At 46.8% G+C, this 24,537-nt stretch overlaps 1 protein-coding gene across 3 annotated transcripts in view; it reads right to left on the bottom strand.

Annotated features, from left to right (window-relative positions):
* Positions 1–24,537, bottom strand: part of ARHGEF3 (Rho guanine nucleotide exchange factor 3) — a 304,214-nt gene that overhangs the window by 259,975 nt on the left and 19,702 nt on the right. For all 3 annotated transcript variants that reach the window (XM_053219207.1, XM_053219206.1, XM_027039037.2), the window contains exon 2: positions 6,866–6,958. In XM_053219207.1, coding sequence (XP_053075182.1) covers positions 6,866–6,958 — 93 coding nt within the window. The remainder of the gene's footprint in view (positions 1–6,865; positions 6,959–24,537) is intronic.

The following is a 24,537-nucleotide window of genomic DNA, read 5'->3' as shown; positions in this document are numbered from 1 at the left end:
ATAAGGGGCCTATTCTGTTTTCACATTTGTTCAACAAATGTTTACATCCCAGGCACTGCCTGGAGAAGTCAGTGAGAAGAAGACACACAGACCCCATCTGCCCTCATGGGGCTTATAGTTGTTTTATTTTTTTTTAATTTTTTTAACGTTTATTCATTTTTTGATATAGAGAGAGCGTGAGCAGGGGAGGGGCAGAGAGAAAGGGAGATGCAAAATCTGAAGCAGGCTCCAGGCTCTGAACTGATAGCACAGAGCCCGAAGCAGGGCTAGAACTCAGGGACCGTGAGATCATGACCTGAGCTGAAGTCAGATGCTTAACCAACTGAGCCACCCAGGGACCCCATGGGGCTTATAGTTGTTTTAAACAACATGCTGAAAATTTTAGGCTTGAAAGGAAACTCACCAACCAACCTCTTTCTTTTAAGCCAGAGAAGAATCTGAAAAGCAAAGAGACACCCCCAAGGTCACAGAGCCAGGAAGAGAGCAGTGCTTGCACAACATTTTTTTAACTTGCATCTAGGGCTTTTTACATGGGAGGGAGAGTTTCTGCTTGAATGAAAACCTTTTTGAAGATGCCTGAGCCTCCTGCTTACCCTCAACTCACTCGCCAGGAGGCTTATAATAGGGGTTGGAAGATTTGTTCTACCTTTTGCCTACTATACTATTATAAAGTTCCTAACGGAGGGGAGCCTGGGTGGCTCAGTCGGTTCAGTGCCTGACTTGGTTCATGTCATGATCTCGCCGTTTGGTTCATGGGTTCGAGCCCTGCACCAGGCTCTCTGCTGTCAGCTTAGAGTCTGCTTCAGATCCTCTGTCCCCTCTCTCTGCCCCTCCCCCCCCAGCCTGTGCACACACACCCTCTCTTTCTCTGTCTCGAAAACTAAACATTAAAAAAAAAACCAAAAACTAAAGTTCCTAATGGAAAAAAAAAAGTGCTATACCATTCAAAATCCAGCATCTGTGTTCTTGGTTACTTTGCCTTTCTGTCCTATGCACATCGCTGAAGCTCTGGGAGGAAACTTCAAGATTTCCCAACCCAGCACATCCCCAGTGTGACCTATGCAACAGCAGATGAGGAAGGCTACACACTCTACCCTCTCCTGAGAGGCCCCTCCATGCACACTAGCTCTGTTGGGTCCTGCGAGAAAGGCCACATTTATCTGAGCTTAAGTCAGCAATACCCAAATAAAGTTTGGCAGCAAGCCCCATTGTTCCCTGCAAATCCTACTGATGCTTGGAAGAAATAATATTCTAATGAGGAGACTATAGGTTACTGAGGGGACCTCTAAGAAGACAACTTGGGGAGGTAAAGCACCTTGCCCAAGGTTACCGGGCTTCTGAGTCCAAGAGATAAGGCTAGAACCTCAGGTCAGGAGAAATTATACCCTCCCTTTTGCTGGGTTTCCAGCTTCTCAAGGCCAGCAGCTGAATTTCTAGAGGAAGTACAGCAGGGCCCCACACAGCCCTGTGGGCAGTGGACAAAGAACTAATAAAAATCAGCGACCGAAACAGCTCCAGCCTAAGGACAAGATGCACGCTGATAAGGGATCAAGAGAACAACTAACAACAGGCAGCAGCACTAAGCTGTCTACAGGTGAGGGCTCTTGAGCATGCGACAAATCAGTTACCCCGAGCATGAAACAGAACACCACTCTGGGGCAAATCTCAGTGTTGGATTCAGCCCTTCATGTCTAAAAATTACTAATCACCATCTAAAAACTACTGTTTTCTATCCAGCTCAATCAACTGAAGTTGCTCCCTGTGCACTGGACCCTGAGCCAGGTGTGGGTGTCCCTGCACCAGATGAGGCCAGCCTTCCAGGAGAGTAAAGTCTAGCAGAGCTGGCACAAAGGAGGTGCTCAAGACACTAAAATAAAGGAGTGAGCCAGAGAGGATCTTTATTTTCATAAAGAGACATGCATTTGTCTAATCTGAGAGTGAAAGGCCTTAATAATTCCTTATCTGAGCATTTTCCCATAGAGCAACATCCCAAAGGGATGTTGACTGACTGAATAAATGAATGAATGAGTGAATGGATGAATGAGCAAATGAATGAACTTAAACCTCTCCATTTCTCCAGCATGGGTTAAGTGCCATCCACCCACCCATTTCCCCACAGGTCCATTTATAGGATGGATTTACAAGAAGAGTAAGGACTTCTCCCCTCAAAATTTTCCTCTTTGAACATCAGAAATTCCACCTGCCTAACTCCACTGCTGCACAGCTGAGGAAACTGAGGCACAGTCACTGATGGCAGCAGAAAACTGAACTCCCCAGGGGCTTAATCTTCTAGAAATCCTGTGTTCTAATGAGTTAGCAGCTAGAGCTAGACGTAGTGACTTACGGTTGCTCAGTCAATAAAGGCTGTGAGATGAGGTCTCCTCAAAAAAGTCACTAGACGAAAAAGACAGAATGGCCACAAAGCTCAGGAGCAAAAACTGTGTCCCCGCAGAAGGAAGTGTGGTCTGTAGGCAGGACCTGGAGCCACTCTCCTCAGAAAAGTGGCGGTGGCCCCAGGTGAGCTGAAGTCCTTCTCTTTGGCTGCCTTTGTCACAGCACCTCACCTCAGGGACCCAGGGTCTACCCCTTGTCACTATTCCACCCCATAACTCATCAGTCCAGAAATACTAGTGGGCACCTACTGTGTGCCACACATTGGGTAAATGATAGGGGAGATTTGGTCCTATGGAATTCACAGTCCAATAGGTAAAGCAGACACTAAAAAGATGAACATTTAGGATGAGAAATAGTGTCGACCGATTATCATTTCTAAAATGTTAAGCCCCACGTTGGGTTCTGTGCTGACAGCTCAGAGCCTGGGACCTGCTTCAGATTCTGTGTCTCCCTCTCTCTCTGCCCCTCCCCCGTGCGCTCACGCTCTCGCTCTCGCTCTCTCTCTCTCAGAACAATAAACATTAGAAAGAAATTTAAAAAAAATAAACAACAAAAATGAAAACAGTCACCTTTATTAGGTGCTTACTATATGTTAGGTGCTTTACTATAATTAACTCAGGACATGTCCCAGCAAACCAGTGCAGGAGACACTATTATCCCCACTGACCAATGAAGAATCACTTTTCTACTTAACCATTGCTTATCATGTGTGTGACTACCTCCTGCCTGCCACTCCCCCCCCGCCAACTCTGAATTCTCTAACAACTCGTCTTACCCATCTTTTTGTCTCAGGTACACAGGTAGTATTCAATAAATGCCCACTGAATGAATAATCGAATGATCAATGGGCAAGTTTCCTTCAAGGCATTATCTGCTAATAAGCTCAATTTTTGGAACAAGTGTGATCAGTGTTCTAATAATGACATGAGAGGTAGCTGTGATGTACAAAGAGCCAGAGCCAGAGCCAGACCCTAAGACCTGAGACAGAGGCTTGTCTGTGTGAACTTGAACAATAACATCATCACCCTAGGCCTGATGGCTCAAAACTGTTGATGAAGAAGCAAGAAATGGTAATAAGGAGCCGAGGATCTTCCAGGTCTAAATTTGCTGGTCTCTGAAACATAATGGGAGGAGGGCCTCAGGAAGCCGTCTGGAATTGCATACTGCCTGCTTTTAGAATGAGACCTAAAGTTACAATTTTATTTACGTATTTAGTTTTTAATGTTTATTTTTGAGAGAGAGAGAGAGAGAGAGAGAGAGAGAGTGTGTGTGTGTGTGTGTGTGTGTGTGTGTGTGTGTGTATGTCTGTCTGTGTGTGTGTGTGTGTGAACAGGGGAGGAGCAGAAGAAGAGAGGGAAACACAGAACCCAAAGCAGGCTCCAGGCTCTGAGCTGTCAGCACAGAGCCCGATAAGGGGCTCCAATTCACAAACTGCAAGATCATGACCTGAGCCGAAGTTGGATGCTTAACCGACTGAACCACCCAGGCGCCCCTAAGATTACAATTTTAGAGTAGGGTGACTGATCAGGTCTGTGGGGGTGAATGACACATCTCCCTCCATAGCTCAGTGGGTGTATTTATCCTAATAAAGCAGATTTACCCCCATGATAAATATGCTCAACCTGCTGTCAAAACAAAAAAAACAAAAAACAAGCCCAGGTGCCTAGCTGGCTCAGTCAGAGGAGTGTGCAACTCTTGATCTCCGGATCATGAGTTCAAGCCCCATGTTGGGGATAGAGAGAACTTAAATAAATAAACAAACAAACAAACAAACAAACTTAATAATAATAATAATAAAAACAAGCCCAAACTGAAGTCATTTCCCCCCACACCAGCAAACCAAGACTTCATTAGAGTTTCAACCTATCCCAGGAATGTGACCTTTTTACAAATCAACCTGAAAATTTTCTAAGCAGCATTAGTCAGGTTATCTGCAAGGTTAAAACCCTGCTGTTCCCTCCCTGACCCTAAAAAGGTGTCTTGGCCTGAAACAATCTTTCTTTTGCTAATAATTTCCTTGCCCCACCCTCCTTCCTATAAAAACTTTCCATTCTGTACACCTCGTCCAAGCTCCTTTCTACTTGGTATGTGAGATACTGCCCAGTTCATGAATCACATAATAAAAGCCAATTCGATCTTCAAATTTACTTGGTTGAATTCTGTTTTCTCACCCTGGAAAACCCCTTTCCAGAGAAGCATTTTGGACAAACTCAGGTGAGGCTGCCACCCCCAATGATATCCCAGAGCAAAGGGGCTAGTTAGTGATCTGAAGGAGCCTGTGCTCACATACCAGTTGGAGACAAAACCCAAAACCAAACTCTCAGCTCCCATCTCTCCTCCAGGAAGACCATGGATGCAGAGTAGCAACCAAGGCAACTGCAAACATGGGCCTGATGGCCCCACAGCTACGTCCTCGAGGAGAAGTTAACATGGGTCTGTTTGCCATTGCAAGTGAGGGCAATGCTAGGAGCTGGGGCTCCGTGGCAAGGTAGTTTTTGTGGTTTGGGTTGGTTTTGAATGAATTTTTGTCTTAATGTTGCCTAGTGGCCACAATGAAGGTAATAACACAACTTCCTATCTTACGGGGCCATGTGAGAATTAAATGAGCTATGTCAGCCCAGTGACCCACACAGAGCCTGACACATACCATAAACTCAGATGGTTGCCAATGATGATGGTGGTGACAGTGGGCGGTAGAAGGAGCCACCTGAAGTAGGAAAATCCAACCAAAGTCTCTTCAAAACCAGGAGTCAAAAGAGAAGCAGGTAATCCTGATACACTCCCCTGGAGAAGCATGCTTAGATACTTTTCAGAAGGGAAAACGAAGTGGTGCCCTCTTCTGGATGGGATCAGGGCTGCCCAGATGTCCTGGGCCTCAGGAGAGGTCACAAGACCCCTGTGAGTATAGGCTCTCCATGTGCCATTGGGAGATGAAACAGGTAACAGAGAGACTCAAGGAGATGAACTTCCCCAGAGAAGGGAGAGGAAATGACAACTATGGAGAGATACCATTGTTCACTCAACATACCAGCAAAAATAAAGGAGCATGAAGAGCTGAGGGGCAGTGGGAGGGCAGGCAAACAGGAAATCTGGCACCCTATTGACAAATGGTCTTTAGAGAATGACTTGGAAATCTTTAGTAAGATCTTAAATGTACACACAGGATGGCACAACAACTCCACTCCTCGGTAACCTCCTAAGAGAACTATCCATACCTTTGTGCAGGAAGCACACACCAGAAAGTGCCCCCCAACACTGATATAAGGGCAAACAATGGGACCCACCTACCCACCACTCACAGGAACATGGCTCAATAAACAGTGGATTCTTATACCATGAATACACTATTCATTTTGTGATAGACAAAAACAAGGTAGGGGCACCTGGGTAGCTCAGTCAGTTGAGCATCCAACTCTTGATTTCAGCTCAGGCCATGATGTCACAGTGGTGGGATCAAGCCCCGTGTTGGGCTTTGTAGTGAGCGTGGAGCTCACTTGGGGTTCTCTCTCTCCTTTTCTCTCTGCCTTTCCCCTGCTTGTGCATGTGTGCGCACTCTCTCAAAAAACCAAAACCAAAAACAAAGTAGATTCTCATACAGTCTTGAAAACATTTTAAGGCATATTATTGAATTTTTAAAAAACGTTACAAAATAGACCAACATGCATAGCATGACAACCTATATCAGAAAGGAAGGAAGGAAGGAAGGAAGGAAGGAAGGAAGGAAGGAAGGAAGGAAGGAAGGAAGGAAGGAAGGGGGAAGGAAGGAAGGAAGGAAGGAAGGAAGGAAGGAAGGAAGGAAGGAAGGAAAGGAAAGGAAGAAAAGGAAGAAAGAAAAGAAAAAAGGAAGGAAGGAAAGAATGACTTTTTCTACGTATATAAGCACCTAGAAAAAGTTCTGGAAGGAAATGTACAAAAGGAGGTCACAGTAGTTACTTCTGGGAAAGGCAGGTGTGGGATGGGGAGGCTGGCAATGAAACCAGGCAGGGTGTGTCACCTATTTTTAACTAAGAAAAATGTATCTATGCATCTCTTGGGCATTAAAATAACATTAAATGAATACATTTATTTTTTAAGGAGAAAAAGAGGAGGTAGAGAGAGAGAAAGACATAGCTGCCAAGAGCTAAGGGGCTGTCTTTGCCTCCCTCCAGGACTGGCCACCCACACATACAGACACAGCTCATCTGAGCAAGTGTCCATAGTTCTCAGAATCCAGTATTTAATTCTATACCTCATTAGTTCTATTTATACCAACTCTTCTTTCTGATTCTTAGAAAAATTCCCTCATACTTAACAAAGGTATCTTCCTCTGGTGTCAGAAATTGGAGATATGAAAAGGGGACACATGAAATTCTGCTATCTCCATTTCTTGATGGCCTCCACTGACTTATATAGACTTAGATGAAAGCCTACATTGCATTTAATTGGTGCCTGAGAGAATTTTTTAAATCTTAATTTTTAAAGATACTTTTACCTTTCTTTGTTTTCTTCCATCCCTCTGAAGACGCACTGATTCATTACTGTGGAACTGTCCATAGACACAGCATGGCCAGGCCAGGTCTTCTTTCTGAAAAAAAAACCAAAACAACCCAATGTTTAGAACCTGGACATATTTCTGTTATAAATGCACAGAGAGTTGCATTAAATACATACAAGGGGGATATGTCAAAGGCTGCCCAGTATCATTAAAATCCATTCTCCCTTTCTTCCATAGTTATTTGAGTTTTATCAGGGACTACATTTCCCAGCATCCTTGCAGGTAGGTGTGGCACTGAGTTCCCAATTCCATTGAGTTCCCAATGGAATCAGAGAGGAAAGGTGCCATTTCCCCATATAGGTCTTAAGACATGAGCATGCCTTATCCACCCTTCCCACTGGCTCCCACTGGCTAACTCAGCTCTGATTGTGCACATGATGACCATGCATTTGGAAATAATGGAGTGACAAGACAGAAGGCACCTAGGCCTATGATTGACTGCATGGAGCGCGGTCAGCCTCTCACCTTCTAACTACTACCTTAGTGAGAAATTTCTTTTTTTTTTTTTTTTTACATCATTGTTTTATTTGATTCTATTTTTATGGCTAGTTAATGCTCATCCCAGTTGGCACTGAGTATTCCCTTTGGGGCCCTTCTGAGGGTGGGTTTGGTTATTTGGAGCTTACAACATGTTATGTCTATGGAGACAGGTGCTGCCAGACTATTTTGGTCACAATTTTGGTAAAACCACATGCAATTTAAGTAGTACTTAGTCAGTGTTAGATGGATGAAGAGATGTTAATGAGCATGTAATACCTTCTAGTGTGAAGTCTGTCAAGAGCAGAGCATGTGGCCAGAATTAGGAACACTGGGATCCACAAGTGTGAGTTGTGAGCTTTGCTTCACAAAATGACGACTTGGAGTGGTAAAATATCCCGATGAACATGATAACCACATTTAAGGATTCAAGTCTATGTCCTTGGAAGCAACAGAAACTAAGAGAGACACAGGGATGAGCCAGAGAGAGAACATTCCGATGGGTGGAGGATTCCGCCCACTCACTCTTCCACACCCTGAGCATGGCCCCAGGTGAGTCTTAGAGAGGACACTGAGGTTCCATCTCCAGCCTCAGGTACTGCATTCCTCGCCACGCAGGGGGAGTGGGTTTTGCATTAAGGCATATTCTCATTCTTCAGCATGGACCTGAACACAAACCTACTGCTTCATTTGGTGTCAGCCAAAGAAAGAAATGGTCATTAGTTCCAACACTGGAAGGACTTGCTGTGTACACCACATTGAAAGATGGCGTACCGGTCTCCAACCTTGTGCTTCCTAGGGTTCAAGGTAATTTGGACATCTGTGATCTTCTGTGATCTTCCATGCTGATGCATCAGCTGTTTTGACTCTTGAGCAACAAATCTGCTTGGCCAAATCTCCCACCCAGCCTCCTCCATCTGCCACACCATGAGTCTGGCCTTTTCCCAGTTCAAAGCACCATTAGTGGGGAGCCTAGCTGGCTCAGTCGGTGGAACGTGTAACTCTTGATCTCAGGGTTACAAGTGTGAGCCTCACACTGGGTGTAGAGATTACTTAAAAATAAAATCTTGAAGAAAAAAAAAAGCCCTATTAGGATAAAAACTCTCAGATCCAGGTGAGCAGGACCAGATACCTTGGACTCTGGCACCCCAAGGCATTGGAAAGAGTCAGTGTGGGGGGAAAGCCACAGTCTCCAATGCTGCTCTTTTATGTAACTTACAAAGAGCACACCATGAGATATTTTTAGCATCTGGATCCCTGTCTGGGACCACTGCTCTGGCTTCCATCAGAGCTAACTTCATCAGCTAAGGCATGTGCATTACAGAGGGGCCCAGAATAAGGCAAGAGGGAAGATGTGGATCCTGGAATGAGGAGAGATGGAAGGGTAGTGAGACATAGGCTCAGAGACTCAGAGGGGCCACCACATCCCCACAATCCCCACCATGAAGGGAGAGGGAAGAAAGCAAGAATGCCACACCAGGGTCGCCTCTGCCGCTGTGAACACCTCGGTCCACCTCAGTTCAGCCTGGAAACCATGTCTACTCAGTGTAAAAGCCACTCCACAGCCCAGTAAGTGCTGCAAGGGGGGTTAACACCTACATCCTCAAATTATGCCAACTCTCCTCAAAGCCATGTTTCCCAAGCAGCTGTGAGAGGTCAGAGCCTGCCTTCAAAGGGACCACGAGCTAGCTCTGGGTCAGAGTTTCAGGTTTTCCCTCCTGGTATTGGAGAAAGCATTCTGTAGACAACCACTGATAAACCATCATCCTTCTGTCTGTGGCTAAGGGCAGAGATTGGGAGCACCTGACTGTACCCTAGCACTGAGGGGTGCCCAAGGCCAGGCACTGTCTTGAATTATTTCATCAATTTCTCATATCAGCCCTAGGAGGCAGATACTGCCTCACTTAACAAATCAGAGACTGGGCACAAAGAAATTAAGATTTGGCCAAATGCCATACAAACAGCAAATAAAATTGAGACTTGAACCAAGCATTTGATCTGGGAGCCTGTGCCCCTAATCAGTGTATTATAATGTGCATGATAAAGCTCATTAATGGCTGAATGAATGAATGAGCAAATGATGAATGAATAGTTTCAAAAGCAGTTTCAAAAAGGTGGGGGGGGGGCGGGTACTGTGGGAGACGGTGTCTCTATAAAGCCCTAGAAGGGTGGACCATGAGCCTGACACCCCCCATCCTGGATGCCAACCAAGTGTGTGATAGTCTCAGACCCCCACCCCCCCAAGACAGTCACTTAGCCCCGTTAACACTCTGAATCCAGGGTTGCCAACTTCTATAAAAGAAATTTATATGCTTAATACCACCATCCCTAATAACCACAGCTACCTGTGATTCAGCACCTGTGTGCAGGCAGTAAACTCAGGGCTCAAACACAGAGTCTTCTCATCCATCCGTGGCCCCACAGGGTAGGTAGGACCATGCCCATTTTATAGATGGCAAAACTGGAGCTCTGAGAGGTTGTGGCCTAAAGTCACAGGGCTTACAATGAAGGCAGTTTTCAAATCTGAGCAGTTGGCTGAACAGCACAGGCTTTCTGCCTCTACCTGACACTCCCCACTCAGCTTGGTTAATCAAAAAGTTACAAAGATAAGTGGTGTCCTAACTCTTAAGCTAGAAAGCTCTGTATTTTTTAAAAAAGATATTAGTTTTAAGTAATCTCTACACCCAACATGGAGCTCAAACTCATGACCCCGAGATCAAGAGTCGCATGCTCTTCTGACTGAGCCAGCCTGGAAAGTTCTATATTCGCCTAAAGTTAGTCAGTATTTCCCATCCAAGTCACTTCCATGGGAGATGAATTCTACTTCTTCCCAGCTAGAAACTCAGGCACTTGCCACTTCCTCATCCCTCTCCTCAGCTATCTGGAGCAGCACTGACCAGCACCAACCTCCTGCAAGCCCAACTGTATCCCTGGGACACCGAGCCCCGCTAATTTTTCACTGAAAAACCTCTCTCCTCAGGAGGCACTAAGTGTTGGTGAGGATTGAAAGCAACCAGAGCTCTCACTCTTGCTGTTGGTAGGAGCACAAATGGGTCCAACCACTTTTGAGGACTGCGGCAATCCTTGCATTTCCTCTTAGGTACATACGTGCACCAAGAGGTTTTCTAGAATGTTCTCAGTAGCATTATGTATAACAACCCTCTATTAGTTTCCTATTGCTGTTGTAACAAATTGCCACAAACTTAGTGGCATAGAACAACACAGATTTATCATCTTATAGTTCTGGAGGTAAGTAAAATGGGTCTAAAGTGAGTCAGCAGGGCTGTATTCCTTCTGGAAGCTCTAGAGGACAATCCGTTCCTTGCCTTTTCCAGCTTCTAGAAACCACCCGCATTCCTCAGCTCATGGCCCCTTCCTCCATTTCAGAGACAGCAATGTAGTATCTTCAAATCTCTTCTCTCACCTCTGCTTCCACTTTCATGTCTCATTCTCTGAAGTGGACTTTCCTGCTTCCCTCTTGTAAGGATCCTTTTTACAATGGTCCCACCCAAATAATTCAGGATCATCCCTATGTCATGACCCTTGACTTACATTTGCTAAGTCCCTTTGCCATGTAGGGTAACTCAGTCTCAGGCATTACCAGTGAACAGTACCTATGACCAGGGATTAGGTCATGGACATCTTTCAAGGGGCCTACCTCAAGCCCCAAACCAGAAGCGATGCCCGTGCTCCTCATCAGTAGAATGAATGAAATAAATGGTGGTAATTCGCAGCAATGAGAACAGATGAGCTACAACTATTTGTAGCAACAAAGATGGCTCTTCATGAGAAGATTCTGAGCCAAAGACACCAAACACAAGGGTGTCTGCCATATGAGTCTGTCTGCAGAAATCCCAGAACCAGGTAAATCTATCCCATGCTGTCAGAAGTCAGGATGGTGGTTGTAGTGGGGGAGCAGTGGCTGGAAGAGAGTATGAGGAGGCTTTTGGGGTGCTGGCAAAGGTTGTTTCTTAATCTAGGTGCTGCTTACACACGTGTGTTCAGTTTGTGAAAATCCATCAAGCTACAGTTATGATCTATGATCTATGCCCTTTTTTGCTGGCATGTTATGCTTTAATAACAATTTTTGAGAATTTTATAACAACTAATTGTGCCTATTTAAAGTTTCCCCCCACCCCACCCAAGTTCTCAGTAAACCTCTCCACAAATAAGGTTGCTGCAAGTTTGGTTTTCTATCAATTAACATAGCGATGCACCCTACAATTTGCATCCTACAATTTCAGGTCAATAGTTATGAAAATACAATAAAGACATTTATAACTAAGAAAGAGGAGGAGGAAAAGAAACTAGCTTCTCTGCCTCTCTCACCCCATTTCCACTCCACAGGGACATGTCAAATTTTACCTCTGGATGAAGCAGATCCCAGCTGGCCCCCTAAACACTCCCTACCCTGACAATTGCTGCCCACCAGACTGGCTGGAATGTTTCCCTGCCACCTGCCACATGCTCCTTCCTCTGTCTCTCCTCACTCCTTCACCCATGTGACATGACCACGGGAAGCCCCATCTCCTCCTAGGAGCTCCCCCCAGCTTCCGTAGGACTTGTAATACAAACCACACCATTTGGACTTAATTGCTATTGCCATAAACTAGCTGTTAATAGGACCAAGTGCCTTAATCTAATCTCCCCCCAAAAGACTGCAAACTCAAGAGAAATCAGGTCTTGTCCATTCAATTTTTGTTGTATGTGAACTTCTTATGCTAACTAAGAACTACTACCAATATTAACAGCCTTTATTGAGCACCTACTTCACATCACATTCAGTGCTCCTAATGCATCATTTCCTCTTCTCCCACCCAGGGAAGTGGGTGCTATCAGTATCCCTCTTTTGAATAAGAGGAAACTGAGGCACAGAAAGACTAGTTAACTTGCTAAAGGTCCCAAAGCTCATCACAGGAAGGATGGGATTTGAATCCATGCAATCTGATTCCAGAGCCCATGCTTTTGACCCAGACCCTACTCTGCTTCCCTAATGCCCAACCCAAAGCCAGGGTTAGGCATATTATTGGTGTTTAATAAACACCACTATGACATATTTGACCACACACACACACACACACACACACACACACACACACATTAAGGGGGAAAAAAAAAACCCTCCCTAGGACACAAATAACAAATCAAGACTCTTCACCAAATAAGATCTTTTCAGCCTCAGATCTCAAAAGAAGGCACAGCCTCTGGAGAGATCTGCAAAAGTTCTGCATATTCCTTGCTCTATATCATGCCTGGCATTCAGGGGGCTTTATAAACATTTATCAGTAAACAATAGCCAGAGTTTGTCCTCCAGGCTTTTATCAGAATAGGGAGAGAGCTGGATACATTTATTTTTTTGCTTGCCAATCTCAGGGTCAAAGCCAACGTCAGAGCTGAAGGCTGATTGGACAACTCCGTCTGTGACCACAAGGTCCCAAGCCACCTGCCCCAGATGACCTCATTTCCTCGACAGCCAAGAATTGTGACCCAGAGGCCTTGGCTGGTAACAAGGCCACCATCCCAGAGGGCTGCTGAAGCCACTAACCTGAACCAGAGATAATGACACCAGCAGCCCTGCTGTCCCTGGAATATGATGTGGTGTGTGGCTCCAGCCCAAGTGCTCCCTCCCCTTGAGGCCCGCCCCACGGTCAGGTACCAAGCAGTGCTCTGGCCGGCGTGGACACAGCAGTGCACCGGTCCCAGCCACTCCCCCTCAGCTTCGCACAGATCAGTTCCAGCGTCCATGTGGGTACAAGAGAAAGGGCCTGTGCCCAGGAACATGCCGACAACTGAGAAGACATTATTTTTAAATGGCTGCCTCTGAGGAGGAACAGGAGACTGGCTGGAGGTCAAGGCAGGCTTTAGTTACACCTGTACCACTAGCATTTTTACAGGAACAACAACAACAACAACAACAACAAAGTGTTTATGTATTTGGGGGCTTATTAAAATTGTCTCAAAGTTTCTTGAAAAAAAAAACTGAGGGGCTCCTCGGTGACTCAGTTGGGTAAGCATCCGACTTCAGCTCAGGTCATGATCTCATAGCTTGTGAGTTCGAGCCCCATGGTGGGCTGTGTGCTAATAGCTCAGAGCCTGGAGCCTGCTTCAGATTCTGTGTCTCCCTCTCTCTCCCCCTCCACCACTCATGCTCTGTCTCTCTCTGTCTCAAAAATAAACATTAAAAAAATGTTTTAATAAAAAATAATAAAATAAAATAAAATAAAATAAAACACTGATTATTGCAGTACAATGTGACCATGCAGTAATGGAGAGACATATGGTTACAAGGGGATCAGCACCTACATCAGCCTGAGGGAATCCTGGAAGGTTTCTCAGAGGAGGCACTGCCGGGGCTGAGTTTTGAAGGAGGAATAAAAGCTTGCCATGTCAACAATCCAGGGTTGCTCTGGATAAAGGGTACAGAGTACATAATGGCAAAGAGGAAACAGAGGCCACAAGAGTGAGAAGAGGGTAGAAGGAAGTAGGAGAAAGGCTAGAACACCACGGCATCTCGGGCATCTCATCTTGGAGCGTTGTGCACTGCCAGGTTCAATGACATAATCTATGCTGAGGGTTCAGCCAAGAAGAGGTACTCATGAGTGGTTGGCGTTATCTACCGTTGTTTGTATTCCTATTGCATCCTTCCTGGAAGCAGACTCTGTGGACATCATCAGGGGGTTGTTGGGGCAAGAATTTGGAAATGAGGTCCCCACAACCAATTTCTGAAAGACACTTTGTAAACTCTACCACTCATGTGCCCTCGGGTTTTCCTAGAGCCTCCTAGTGCCTCGCCCGTGTTCCCTCCTCACTCCTCCCGCATCCAAAGCCCATCCACATGTGTGCACATGTCTCCCCAACTGCACCGGGTTTCATGACACCCCAACCATGAGCACAGTAGCAAGTACAATAGTTGTTGAACAAATTAACAAATTCAGCTAACTGCACTTCTCCATACTAGTGAAAGATGATGAGAACCCGACACGGAATCTGGACATCATGGATGCCATCACCACACAGCTGAAGAAATTATCTTGAGGTGTTGGCCACCCCAGAATCACAGAAAAATGAGGTTCCAAGAGGAAAAACCCCATAGTACCCACCCAAGCCCTTAAGTCACCCTATCGAAGGAAGATACATACTGGGGACCCAAGAATTCAGGTGCCATATCCCTAGATAGTCAAGGTGCCCCAGTGATGAAATGGATATAACAGGCTAATACCATTTTCATGCTTGCTCCAACAAGTATTTTGGACTCCATTCTTGCTGTCTTGCCAGGCAGCCTTTGGGTTAGGCAACTGACTCTCCACATGGCTTAATTACATGGAGAGGCAGAGCTACGGGTGCCACAGAGGCAGACGATAGTTCCTGTCTAGGTCAAGGCTGCCAGTGTGGGCATGACAAGCTTGCTTGGGGAGGGACGGACAGAAGGTAAGGTCAGTCCTCTGGGCTTCATCACAAATCTCCAGTCTCCCCAGTGTGAGATCACATCCCAGGGTCTAGAACAAGGGTTCAGTGGGGATACTACCAGTGGTCAAGTCCTGTCCAGGCTTCCTGTCCTTAGACAAAAGGTGTTCTGATTTCAACCAAGACATCTCCTCTTCTATATGATTCTTATGTGGGGTAAGTTCTCATACCGTAAACAGTTCCAATGCAACAAAAGAAAGTTTTAAAAACTTCATACAAAACACCTTTTACCTGCCAGCCTCTCTCTAGTCTCTCCAGTAATGTCTTTAGTGGACACTTGGTACATTTTTATTGATGGACAGAGAGCATACTTACCCATTCACAGAGGACCCAAACGTAGAAGGGATAAGACATGGTAGTCAGAGCAGTTGCGGTCTCCCATCTGTGCTGCCTGATGTAAGATAGACACTGCCCAAGCAGAGCCCATCTGATGGAGGGCACACGGGCTACCCAGGGGTCACCGTGGTCCTCACTGTCCTCCTCCTCATCACCACAGGCAACAGTGGTCTCCCTACATGCCAGGTATCCCGTGGAGGGCTTCAAATGCTCTGATTCCACTTCACTCTCTCAGCAATGTTGTAAGGCAGGGGCTCTCATCCCCTTCTCACAGATGAGGAAACGGATGCACAGAGGGGCTTAAGTGACTTGCAGGCTCACAGAGCTAGTGAGTGGAAGGAAGAACCAGCGCATAGGCACACTGTCCCTCCTCCCTCAGACAGAGCTCCAAAAAAGGAGATGACAGTCATATAAAATGGCCCCAGAGAAGGCCTCGTGGCAATTTTCCCAGTTGGGGATAAAACTGGATTCCTTGAGCAGTGAACGATTTTCTGACCTGTTCCTTCGCCAACCAGGGCATTTGTGAAAATGAACTTCATAGAACTGACATACATCACACTCACTCACTCAGCTTGAGGATGGTAGTCTGGTTTGCCTTGTCATCACTCATTACCTGCAAGGACAAATGCTTAAGTACAGCACACCACATGGCCAAAGAGTGCTTTAAAACACTTTCAAAGTGGTACCTGGATGACTCAGTCAGTTAAGCATCCAACTTTGGCTCAGGTCATAATCTCGTGGTTCATGAGTTCAAGCCCCACATTGGGCTCTCTGCTGTCAGCGTGGAGCCCACTTAAGATCCTCTGCCTTCTTCTCTCTCTGCCCCTCCCAACTCATGCTCTCTCAAAAATAAATAAAGCTTTTTTTAAATAACACCTGCAAAAAAGGTGAGCTCTCTTTTTATTATTTATTTTAGAAGGAGAGAGGGTGAAGGCAGGGGAGAGGGGCAGACGGGCAGAGAGAAAATCTCAGGCAGGTTCCAAGCTCAGCGTGGAGCCCAGTGCGGGCTCAATCCCACAACCATGGGATCATGACCTGAGCTGAGATCAAGAGTCAGACATTCAACTGACTGAGCCACTGAGGTGCTCCAAGGTGATAATGTTTCATAAAATTGCATGTAGCTATCCACTTGGAGACAATTTAAGATTCATGGGAATCTATGGGGCTTTAATATAGGGGAGGAAATGACCAAGACCTATCAAGGACCTACTCTATACCCACATTAAGTCACAAGAGATCCCCATGAGATGCACCCTGGTACCCACACTTTGCCGAGCAGGAAACAAACTGCAGCTTAAGCAGCTTGGGTCAAGCTCCAGCAGCTGGAACACGACAGCAGGGACTGAACAGCTGGGTCTGTCTGACTCCTGGTTCCAGGTCTCCACACTTCCAATACCCCATAGGCTCTGGCACCTGAGTAAATACGCAGCCTGACTCCCTTATACAATCAAACTCTCTGCCTAAATCTTAGCCCCATCTCTGTGCTCTGACCCCAAGTGTCAGCTGAGAAAGACCCCGCAAAGGAAAGGAGCTATTACAGCCTTCTGACCCTACAGGGGAAATTCTGAAGTTAGGGGAAAAATCTGTCAGAGTCTAAAATGTCCCTGGAAAGCCCCTCAGGAAGGTGCATATGGGAGAGGGGCTCCAGCTAGCCGAGAGCTAGAGGTGGCGGCTGTGTGTTCAAATGCACTCCAGATAGAGTCTGTGGTCAGGACAGACTCGTACACAGGGCTGTCCCACACTAGCCTTCCACCCCACAGGAAGTGGGGCCAGCTTGGGGGACCCTCCAGAACACACATTCACTTCAGTGCAACAGCAGGATTAAACAGTTGTTGCTTTTTTCTAAGAGCTTCTAGTTTACCTCACATAAGTTAAGCACAAGAGAGATATGATTCCATGGTACCATAATTCCACGATAACATGATCTTCCATTTATTTTTTATTTTTTTATTTAAAAAAATTTTTTTTAATGTTTTATTTATTTTTGAGACAGAGAGAGACAGAGCATGAGCAGGGGAGGAGCAGAAAGAGAGGGAGACAGAATCCAAAGCAGTCTCCAGGCTCCACGCTGTCAGCACAGAACCCGACGCGGGGCTCGAACTCACAAACTGCGATATCACGACCTGAGGCAAAGTCGGACGCCCAACCGACTGAGCCACCCAGGCGCCCCTGATCTTCCATTTAGTATTGGAACATCTTACGTGGCAAATTATAAACACATTCACAACACAGATAACAACTGAGGCCTTGGGTTCTGAAGTTAAGACGATTGGGACTGTAATTTGACTTCTACCACTTAGCAGCTATGAGAGCTTGGAAAGGACTCCTGTGCCTCAGTTTCCCCAAGTAAAAGAGGTGTCATAAAGGTATCTACCTCCTGAGGCTTCTGTAGGAATTCAATGAAACGGTGTAAGTGAAGAGCCTGGCACAGGGCTTCACAAAGGTTAGTGTGCCCTCCCACTTCACAAAAAAACAAAAAGACAAGACAGCAGAGAGACTCGAGGAAAAGTTAACTTTTCAGAGGTCCCACGGTGAGTAAGCTCCAGAGTGCACGTCACAGTCAGTGCTGCGGGTCTTGGGAGGCTGGGTGTATGAGAGGAGACCTGGCTGGGATGAAGTGGCCCAGGCATCTAGGTTTAAGAGCCCAGGGAACAGAACCTGAAGCTTCAGGAGGATAGAATGAAGCAGGGAAGAGCCCTTCCACACAATACAAAAAAAACACCTGGTGAAGAACCATTCCAGACCCACCTAGAAGGCAAGACTATACAGGCACAGAGATCTCAGGCAGCAGTAAACTGCCACCTCAGTCACAGTAATAAAGAAGATAGTGACTTGAGTGACAGTCACCCTAGATAAGCTTTGGAGCGTTCCCCCCTTCCTGCTAGCCCAGAGAGTCAGCCCACCTAGCCCCCTCCTCCCTGATCCCCAGGCTTTGCCAGATCCCTACGTCTCCAAGAGTTGCACACACCCACAACGCGCACAAGAAATGACAGCAAGCAATGAGTAATCTGGAACCATGTCAGCCAAGTCGCATGTCCGACACTGGCCTGGCTCCGCTGGCTGCTGAACATTCACTCACTGCCGAGAATGAGCCGGGGAGGCCCCTCTGACGCCACAGTGGGGCCTCTATTACATGCCAGCCTTGCACAGGTCAAGAGCAAGACTGCACCTTCCACAAAACCCAACCGGAGATTTGCAGACAGCAGGGAGACAGGAGTGAAGGAGGCTCCTTCCACTTGGTGATAATCATTCCCCTGTGTCCAGGGAGGAGCGGACAACGGAAAGGGGCAGATGCTTCCGGAGGCGAAGCCTGGCATTCGAGCCCTGTGAGTGACAACAGCTGTTCCCCATCACTCCCCTTCCAAGAGGCTGGCAGGGAGCATGAGACCACAACCCAAAGCAAATTTGGAGGCACCGGTCCCCCACCGGTCAGCTGTAATAAAGACACTTGCCCTTGTGTAAGTTTTGGTGGCAGCAGAGGGACACTTGAGTTCAAAACAGCAGGACATTTTAATTCCTGCTAATGGTAGGAGGGGAGGAGCTGCTGCCACTCCCCAGAAACCCCACCTGGTGACCTGGCACCAACTTCATCCAGCAGGCAGGATGTGCCAGGGCATGTGGCTGAGGACAAGGGCCTTGAGTTTCCATGAGAGAGTCACAGGATGTCAGAGCCAGGAGGACCCACAGCCCTCAGAACCCACAGGTGTCTTGATGCGGCAAAGCACAGAATCATCCATGTGTAGAGACATGCTTGGCCCAAGCTCAGCCCTTCTGAATCAATCACCAAGGCTGGGCCCGGGGAATCTGCACTTTAAAGGCCCCTCTCAGGTGACTCTGAGGCAGCCAGCCCAGCCCAGGGCTGCTCTGGAAACAGAATCAGTCCCGCCTGCTGTTTTATCTGTGGGAGATCACAGCCATATCGTGGATGCTTCAGCCATTCATGCATTCATGATTCTAGGACCATTTACCCACAGTTGCCCATGTGACCAGCTCTGAGAAGACACAGTTCCTGCTATTCATAAAGTAGCTGGGTTCACCTGGGGAAATTCTCAAAAATGCAGACGTCCAGGCTCCACCACCTGTGATTTGGATTCTGAGGGCCTCACAATCCAGTGGGAAAACCAAAGCAAGGCCTGAAAAGGAGAGGAATCTGGAAACTGATGGCTAGGCAGGTAGTTCTGACCGAGGGGCTAGGCTTCGGGTGGCTTCAAGGCACAAGGGAGGGAAGATGTTATCCAGCATCCACTACACGCCAACCCCTTGACCACTGGCAATATTCACCGCAGCCCTGCAAGAGGACTGTCTTAATCCCCATGGTCCAGATGGCAGCACAGGGCTCAGAGCAGGTGAAACAGCCTGTCCGAAGTCCTGGTGCCAGCAAGCCTGGGATTTGAACCCCAATAGCCAGAGCACTTGCTCTTTTCACTACCATTCCCTCCTCCTCCCAAGTCCCAGCCTCAGGGAAGGACACATCTGTCCACCCACACTGTGAGTCCAGAGACCTGAGAGGTGTCCTTGACCCTTCTCTCTTGTTACTCCTTATGTACAATCAGGCCTGGCCCACTGTCCTCCACCTCCTTCTCTTGAATTCAACGTCTAGTACCACTAACCGAGTCCATGATGACCTGTGGTATTTAAAATACAAGCCCAGTCAGCCAGGTCACTCCTTGGCTTAATCCTCTGCAAGGCCTCCTCACAGGCCTTAAGTTACAAATCCTTCCCCCAGGTTTGCTGCAGGGCCTTCCAGAGTATCCTCTCCGTTCCCCCTCGCTCTAGCTCCTTCAGCTCAGAGGCCTTTAGCAACCTCCCAGGAACACCAGATAGGTCCCCAGCTTCCTCCAGAAGGCAAGGCCACAGAGCAGGGGTAGCTCTGTCTATGGCTGAGCCCCTGGGGACACAGTAGGGGTATGTGTGGTGGGGGTAGAGGGTGGTTGTTGACCGGCCACGGGACTTTGCAGCTGGTCTGAGGCCCAGGTATGGTGGTGGCAGAGAAGCCATGGAGTCAGAGACTGGGCAGACAGGCCAGGGCCAGACTGGGACAGGAAGGCTGTGAACACCACAGAAAGGAGCTAGGACCTAAGCCTGGGGGCAGCCAAAGAGGCTCTTGGAAGCAGGGGGGTAAGATGACCAAATTCACGTGTACATACTATTGGTAGAATTACTTCCTCTCTTCTCTTTGAAAGGCATTTTGCCGATAACCACCAAAATTTAAAATCTGCATGCCCTACTGATCCAGTAATTCCAAGTCTATCAAGGATGCTCACCGTAGGATCCTTCTATATTGGCAAAAAAGAAACAGTGACCTAACCAGCGAACTGGAGAATAAACTATAGCAGGCAAGTCCACAGTCCCTCTTCCCATCTTGGAGCTGGATGTGCTTCAGAATTCATAATGTTTGCACATTAAAAAGGTAATACAAAGTGTATACACTATGTTCTGTAAGAAACCAGCAGGGTGAGGTGTGACATCCATAGTCAAATCCATAAGTACATCTGCAGGTGTACATGTGACTATTCTGCCACATACTACAAATAGCCTCCTATTAACTCAGGTCAGGTTTGCTCATCAAATGAGTTTGCACTAAACTTTTTAAAGGCATGCAGTTTTGCGGGGGGTGGGGGGGGGTGTTTTTTTGTTGTCATTTATTTAAGTAGGCTTGAACTTACAACCCTGAGATCAAGACTTAAGCTGAGATCAAGAGTCGGACCCTTAACTGACCGAGCCAGCCAGGTGTCCCAAAAGGCATGCAGTTTTTTGATGCTTATACAGTTCCAACCAGCCAGCCCATGGAACTGGAAATGAAGCATGGCCTTCTCCTGTCAGAAGGACACCTGCAAGAGCACCCAATCCCAGAGCCAGAGACCCTCTGGAGCATATACCATCCCCAGGGGCACTGAGGGCCATTCACACACCATGCCCCAGGGGCACTGAGGGCCATTCACACACCATGCCCTGGGACACTGAGGGCCATTCAGCTCAAAGATCTGTCCCAGCAGGGCCAACCGGCTGCCACAGGCAATCTACAGAACAAGCTTTAATTTGTTGTTGAGGATCAGCCCAGGGTGTGTGTGCTGAGTGATGTGCCCGGGCAGACAAAGGCAGGTTCCACTTCCTCGGCTGGAATCTCTCTAACCTATCTGGTTAACACCAGCCACCGCCATTGTTTAATCCTGGGCTTCAGGGAACACTAGCCAATAGGCAGGTTCCCTCCCTTTCCAGGCTGGGACATTACAGGGAGTCCGAGGAAAGCACCAGATAGATGCACCTCTCCTTTAAACAGCATCAGAGCGCCTGGGTGGCTCAGTTGGTTAAGCGTCTGACTTCAGCTCAGGTCATGATCTTTCAGTTGTCTAGTTCAAGTTCCGCATTGGGCTCTGTGCTGACAGCTCAGAGCCTGGAGCCTGTTTCAGATTCTGTGTCTCCCTCTCTCTCTGCCCCTCCCCTGTTCATGCTCTGTCTCTTTCTGTCTCAAAAATAAATAAACGTTAAAAAAAAAATTAAAAAAAAAAAACAGCACCACAATTAGGAAAGGCCACCCTCCCTCTCAAGAGCTGATCTTATCTGCCAGGTAAGGACCATGCCAGCAGCCAGTGGTGGTTATTGCTCACACTGCAGAGTGTGAGGGGGGATGGGTGAGGACCAGGAGGAACACACAGGAGCAGCAGGTGCTGCCAGCATGGGGTGGGGGTTGGGGGAGAAAGGGTTGGGGGCAGGGAGGAAGAGCTCTATCACAGGGAGAACTCAGGCCTCCCCTCCAGCCTGCCCTGGCCTCTGACACTGCTTCATTCCCTCCAGCCCTCCTCCAAGGACTCTAGAAAAAGACTACCAGGCATTTTTTTTTCCAATGTATACATCAATAAAATCGTTTGTGACACGCATAAACTACACAAATCTTAAGTGTACAACTCAATAATGTTTTTACATATTTATACTTCCATGTACTCACCAACCAAATCAAAATATAAAACATTTCCAGCCCCCTAGAAGGTTTCCCCATGCCCCTCCCAAAGGCTTTTTTACAGTATTGCAGTGTATTCTGCTTGGATATGCAATTTGCTCACCCATATGGCTATTTATGGGCATTCGGGTTACTTCCATGTTTTGGTAATGATGAATAAAGCTACTATGATCATTCACGTCCAAGTCCTTGGGCATTCATAGGCACTCACTTCTCTTGGGTATACATGTAGGAGTAGAGCTGCTGCAGCACAGGTAGGCATATGTTTAGCTTTGGTAGACACTGCCAAAATGACCTTCCAAAGTGGTTGTACCAATCCCTACCCCTACCAGCAGTATGTGACGGTTCCAGCTGCTCCGTATCTTTAACAACACTCTTATTGTCCAGTCTTTTTCATCTAGCCATTCTGGATGCATATACAGTATTATCTCATTGTGGTTAAAATTTTCTGATGACTCCTGAGGCTAAGCACCTTTCCATATGTTTATTGGTCATTTGGAATCCTCGTTGGTGACATGTTTGCTCAAGTCTTTCATCTTTTTTATATTGGGTTGTCTATTTCTTATTGGTTCGGAGAAGTTCTTTATATATTCTAGATATGAATCTTTTGTTGGACATATGTATTTCAAATATCTTTTCCCAGGAGCACCTGGGTGGCTCAGGCGGTTAAGTGTCCGACTTCGGCTCAAGTCATGATCTCACGGTCCATGAATTCGAGCCCCGTGTCAGGCTCTGTGCTGACAGCTCTGAGCCTAGAGCCTGCTTCAGATTCTGTCTCTCTCTCTTTCTCTCTCTCTCTCTCTCTGCCCTTCCCCTGCTCATGCTCTGTCTCTGTCTCAAAAATAAACATTTTAAAAAATTTAAAAAAAAAATCTTCTCCAAGACTGCAGTTTGCTTCTTTACTCTCTTAATAGGGTCTTTTGATAAAGAGTTCTCAATTTTAATTTTAATGAAGTACAATTTATACATTTTTTCCTTTATGATAGTGCTTTTCATGGTCTTGTCTAAGAAATCTGTGTCTAGCCTAATTTTCATTCTTCTCTATTATCTTCTAGAAGCTCTACTGATTTGCCTTCCACATTTAGGTCCTCGACTCATCTCCAGTTATTTTTATATATGGTATGAGGTGGGGTGGCTGGCGTGTACTTTAAGTTCTTTAAGCGTGACCACAAACCAGACACACAAGAAGGACCAATCGCTGTCACCTCCAGAGGAAAATGTGCCTTCCCACACACCCCTAGCCTTTACAGGATTCTACAGAAGCATCTACAGCCCACAACCCACAGCCCAACAGAGTTCAGATGTACATGTCCCTATCATTTGAGAGAATTTCTGGACACAATATACAAAGCACTCTCATCTCATGGGAAGCTTCCACAAATTCCCACAAGTACACTTGACAATTGTGTATAGGTCAAAATCCTTTTAAAGTGCAAAATGATTAAGTAGGAATATGCACAGAGACAACGTCAGACAGCACCTGGCTGTCAGGTCTGCTGGGTGCCCACTCTCCTCATCTACAGGCTGGAGGTTAGGGAGGCCACAGGGTATGACCAGACATAGCCTCTGATATCACCATTCTCACAGCCTGGGGAAGGGACTACGAAAACAAAGGGAAGAGAAAGTGAACAGAGAGAACTGAGGGGAATTCTCCCTTGTAACGTTTGAGCCAAGACCTACATGTGGAAAGGAGCTGGCTCTGAGAAGAGAAGGGGTAAGAGCATTCTGGATGGAAGGAATGGCATACTCAAGGGCGGAGAAAGAACAGAGATTGGGATCTTGCTAGAAGGCATGACAGGGAGTGGCAGAGCGTGTAGCTGAAGGTAAGAAAAGGTTTGGCTTTTTTTCTAAGCAGAACTGGAATCCATTGGAGGATTATGCTACATCTCAATTCTCTTGAATATGTATCACACAAGCTCTCTAAGAGGGTGAAGGGCATTCAGTCAACTGGTCTACTTTGAAATCCTTCTATCACACGACGGTTCAGGCAGGCAAAGACCCATGAAGACAGCTCTCAGCCTTGAATGTGCTGGTATACACATGCATACACACACACACACACACACACACACACACACACACACACACACATACACACACACACACACTTTCCCCCTTGGTGATACCTCAAGCTGAGAACTCTAAATTCCTCCTCCAATCCTGGGTGGGATGGTGTTTACATTGCAGACTTTTGCATTTCTGCTTATGGTTTCTCAGCCCTTGTATCAGCTGTAGTTTTACTTGCAATCATGTGACGATTTGATTAATACCTGTTTCCTGAATGAGTCTGTCTGTTGACTCCAGAAGGGCAGTTTGAGCCTGTCTTGGCCACCAAGGCCTCCCCAGCACCCAGCATATAGCCTGGCGCAACATA

Source organism: Acinonyx jubatus, chromosome A2 (genome assembly GCF_027475565.1).
Source record: "Acinonyx jubatus isolate Ajub_Pintada_27869175 chromosome A2, VMU_Ajub_asm_v1.0, whole genome shotgun sequence".
Taxonomy (NCBI): Eukaryota; Metazoa; Chordata; class Mammalia; order Carnivora; family Felidae; genus Acinonyx; species Acinonyx jubatus.
Note: the sequence above shows the minus strand (reverse complement) of the source record. Positions and strands in the feature narration are given on the sequence as shown.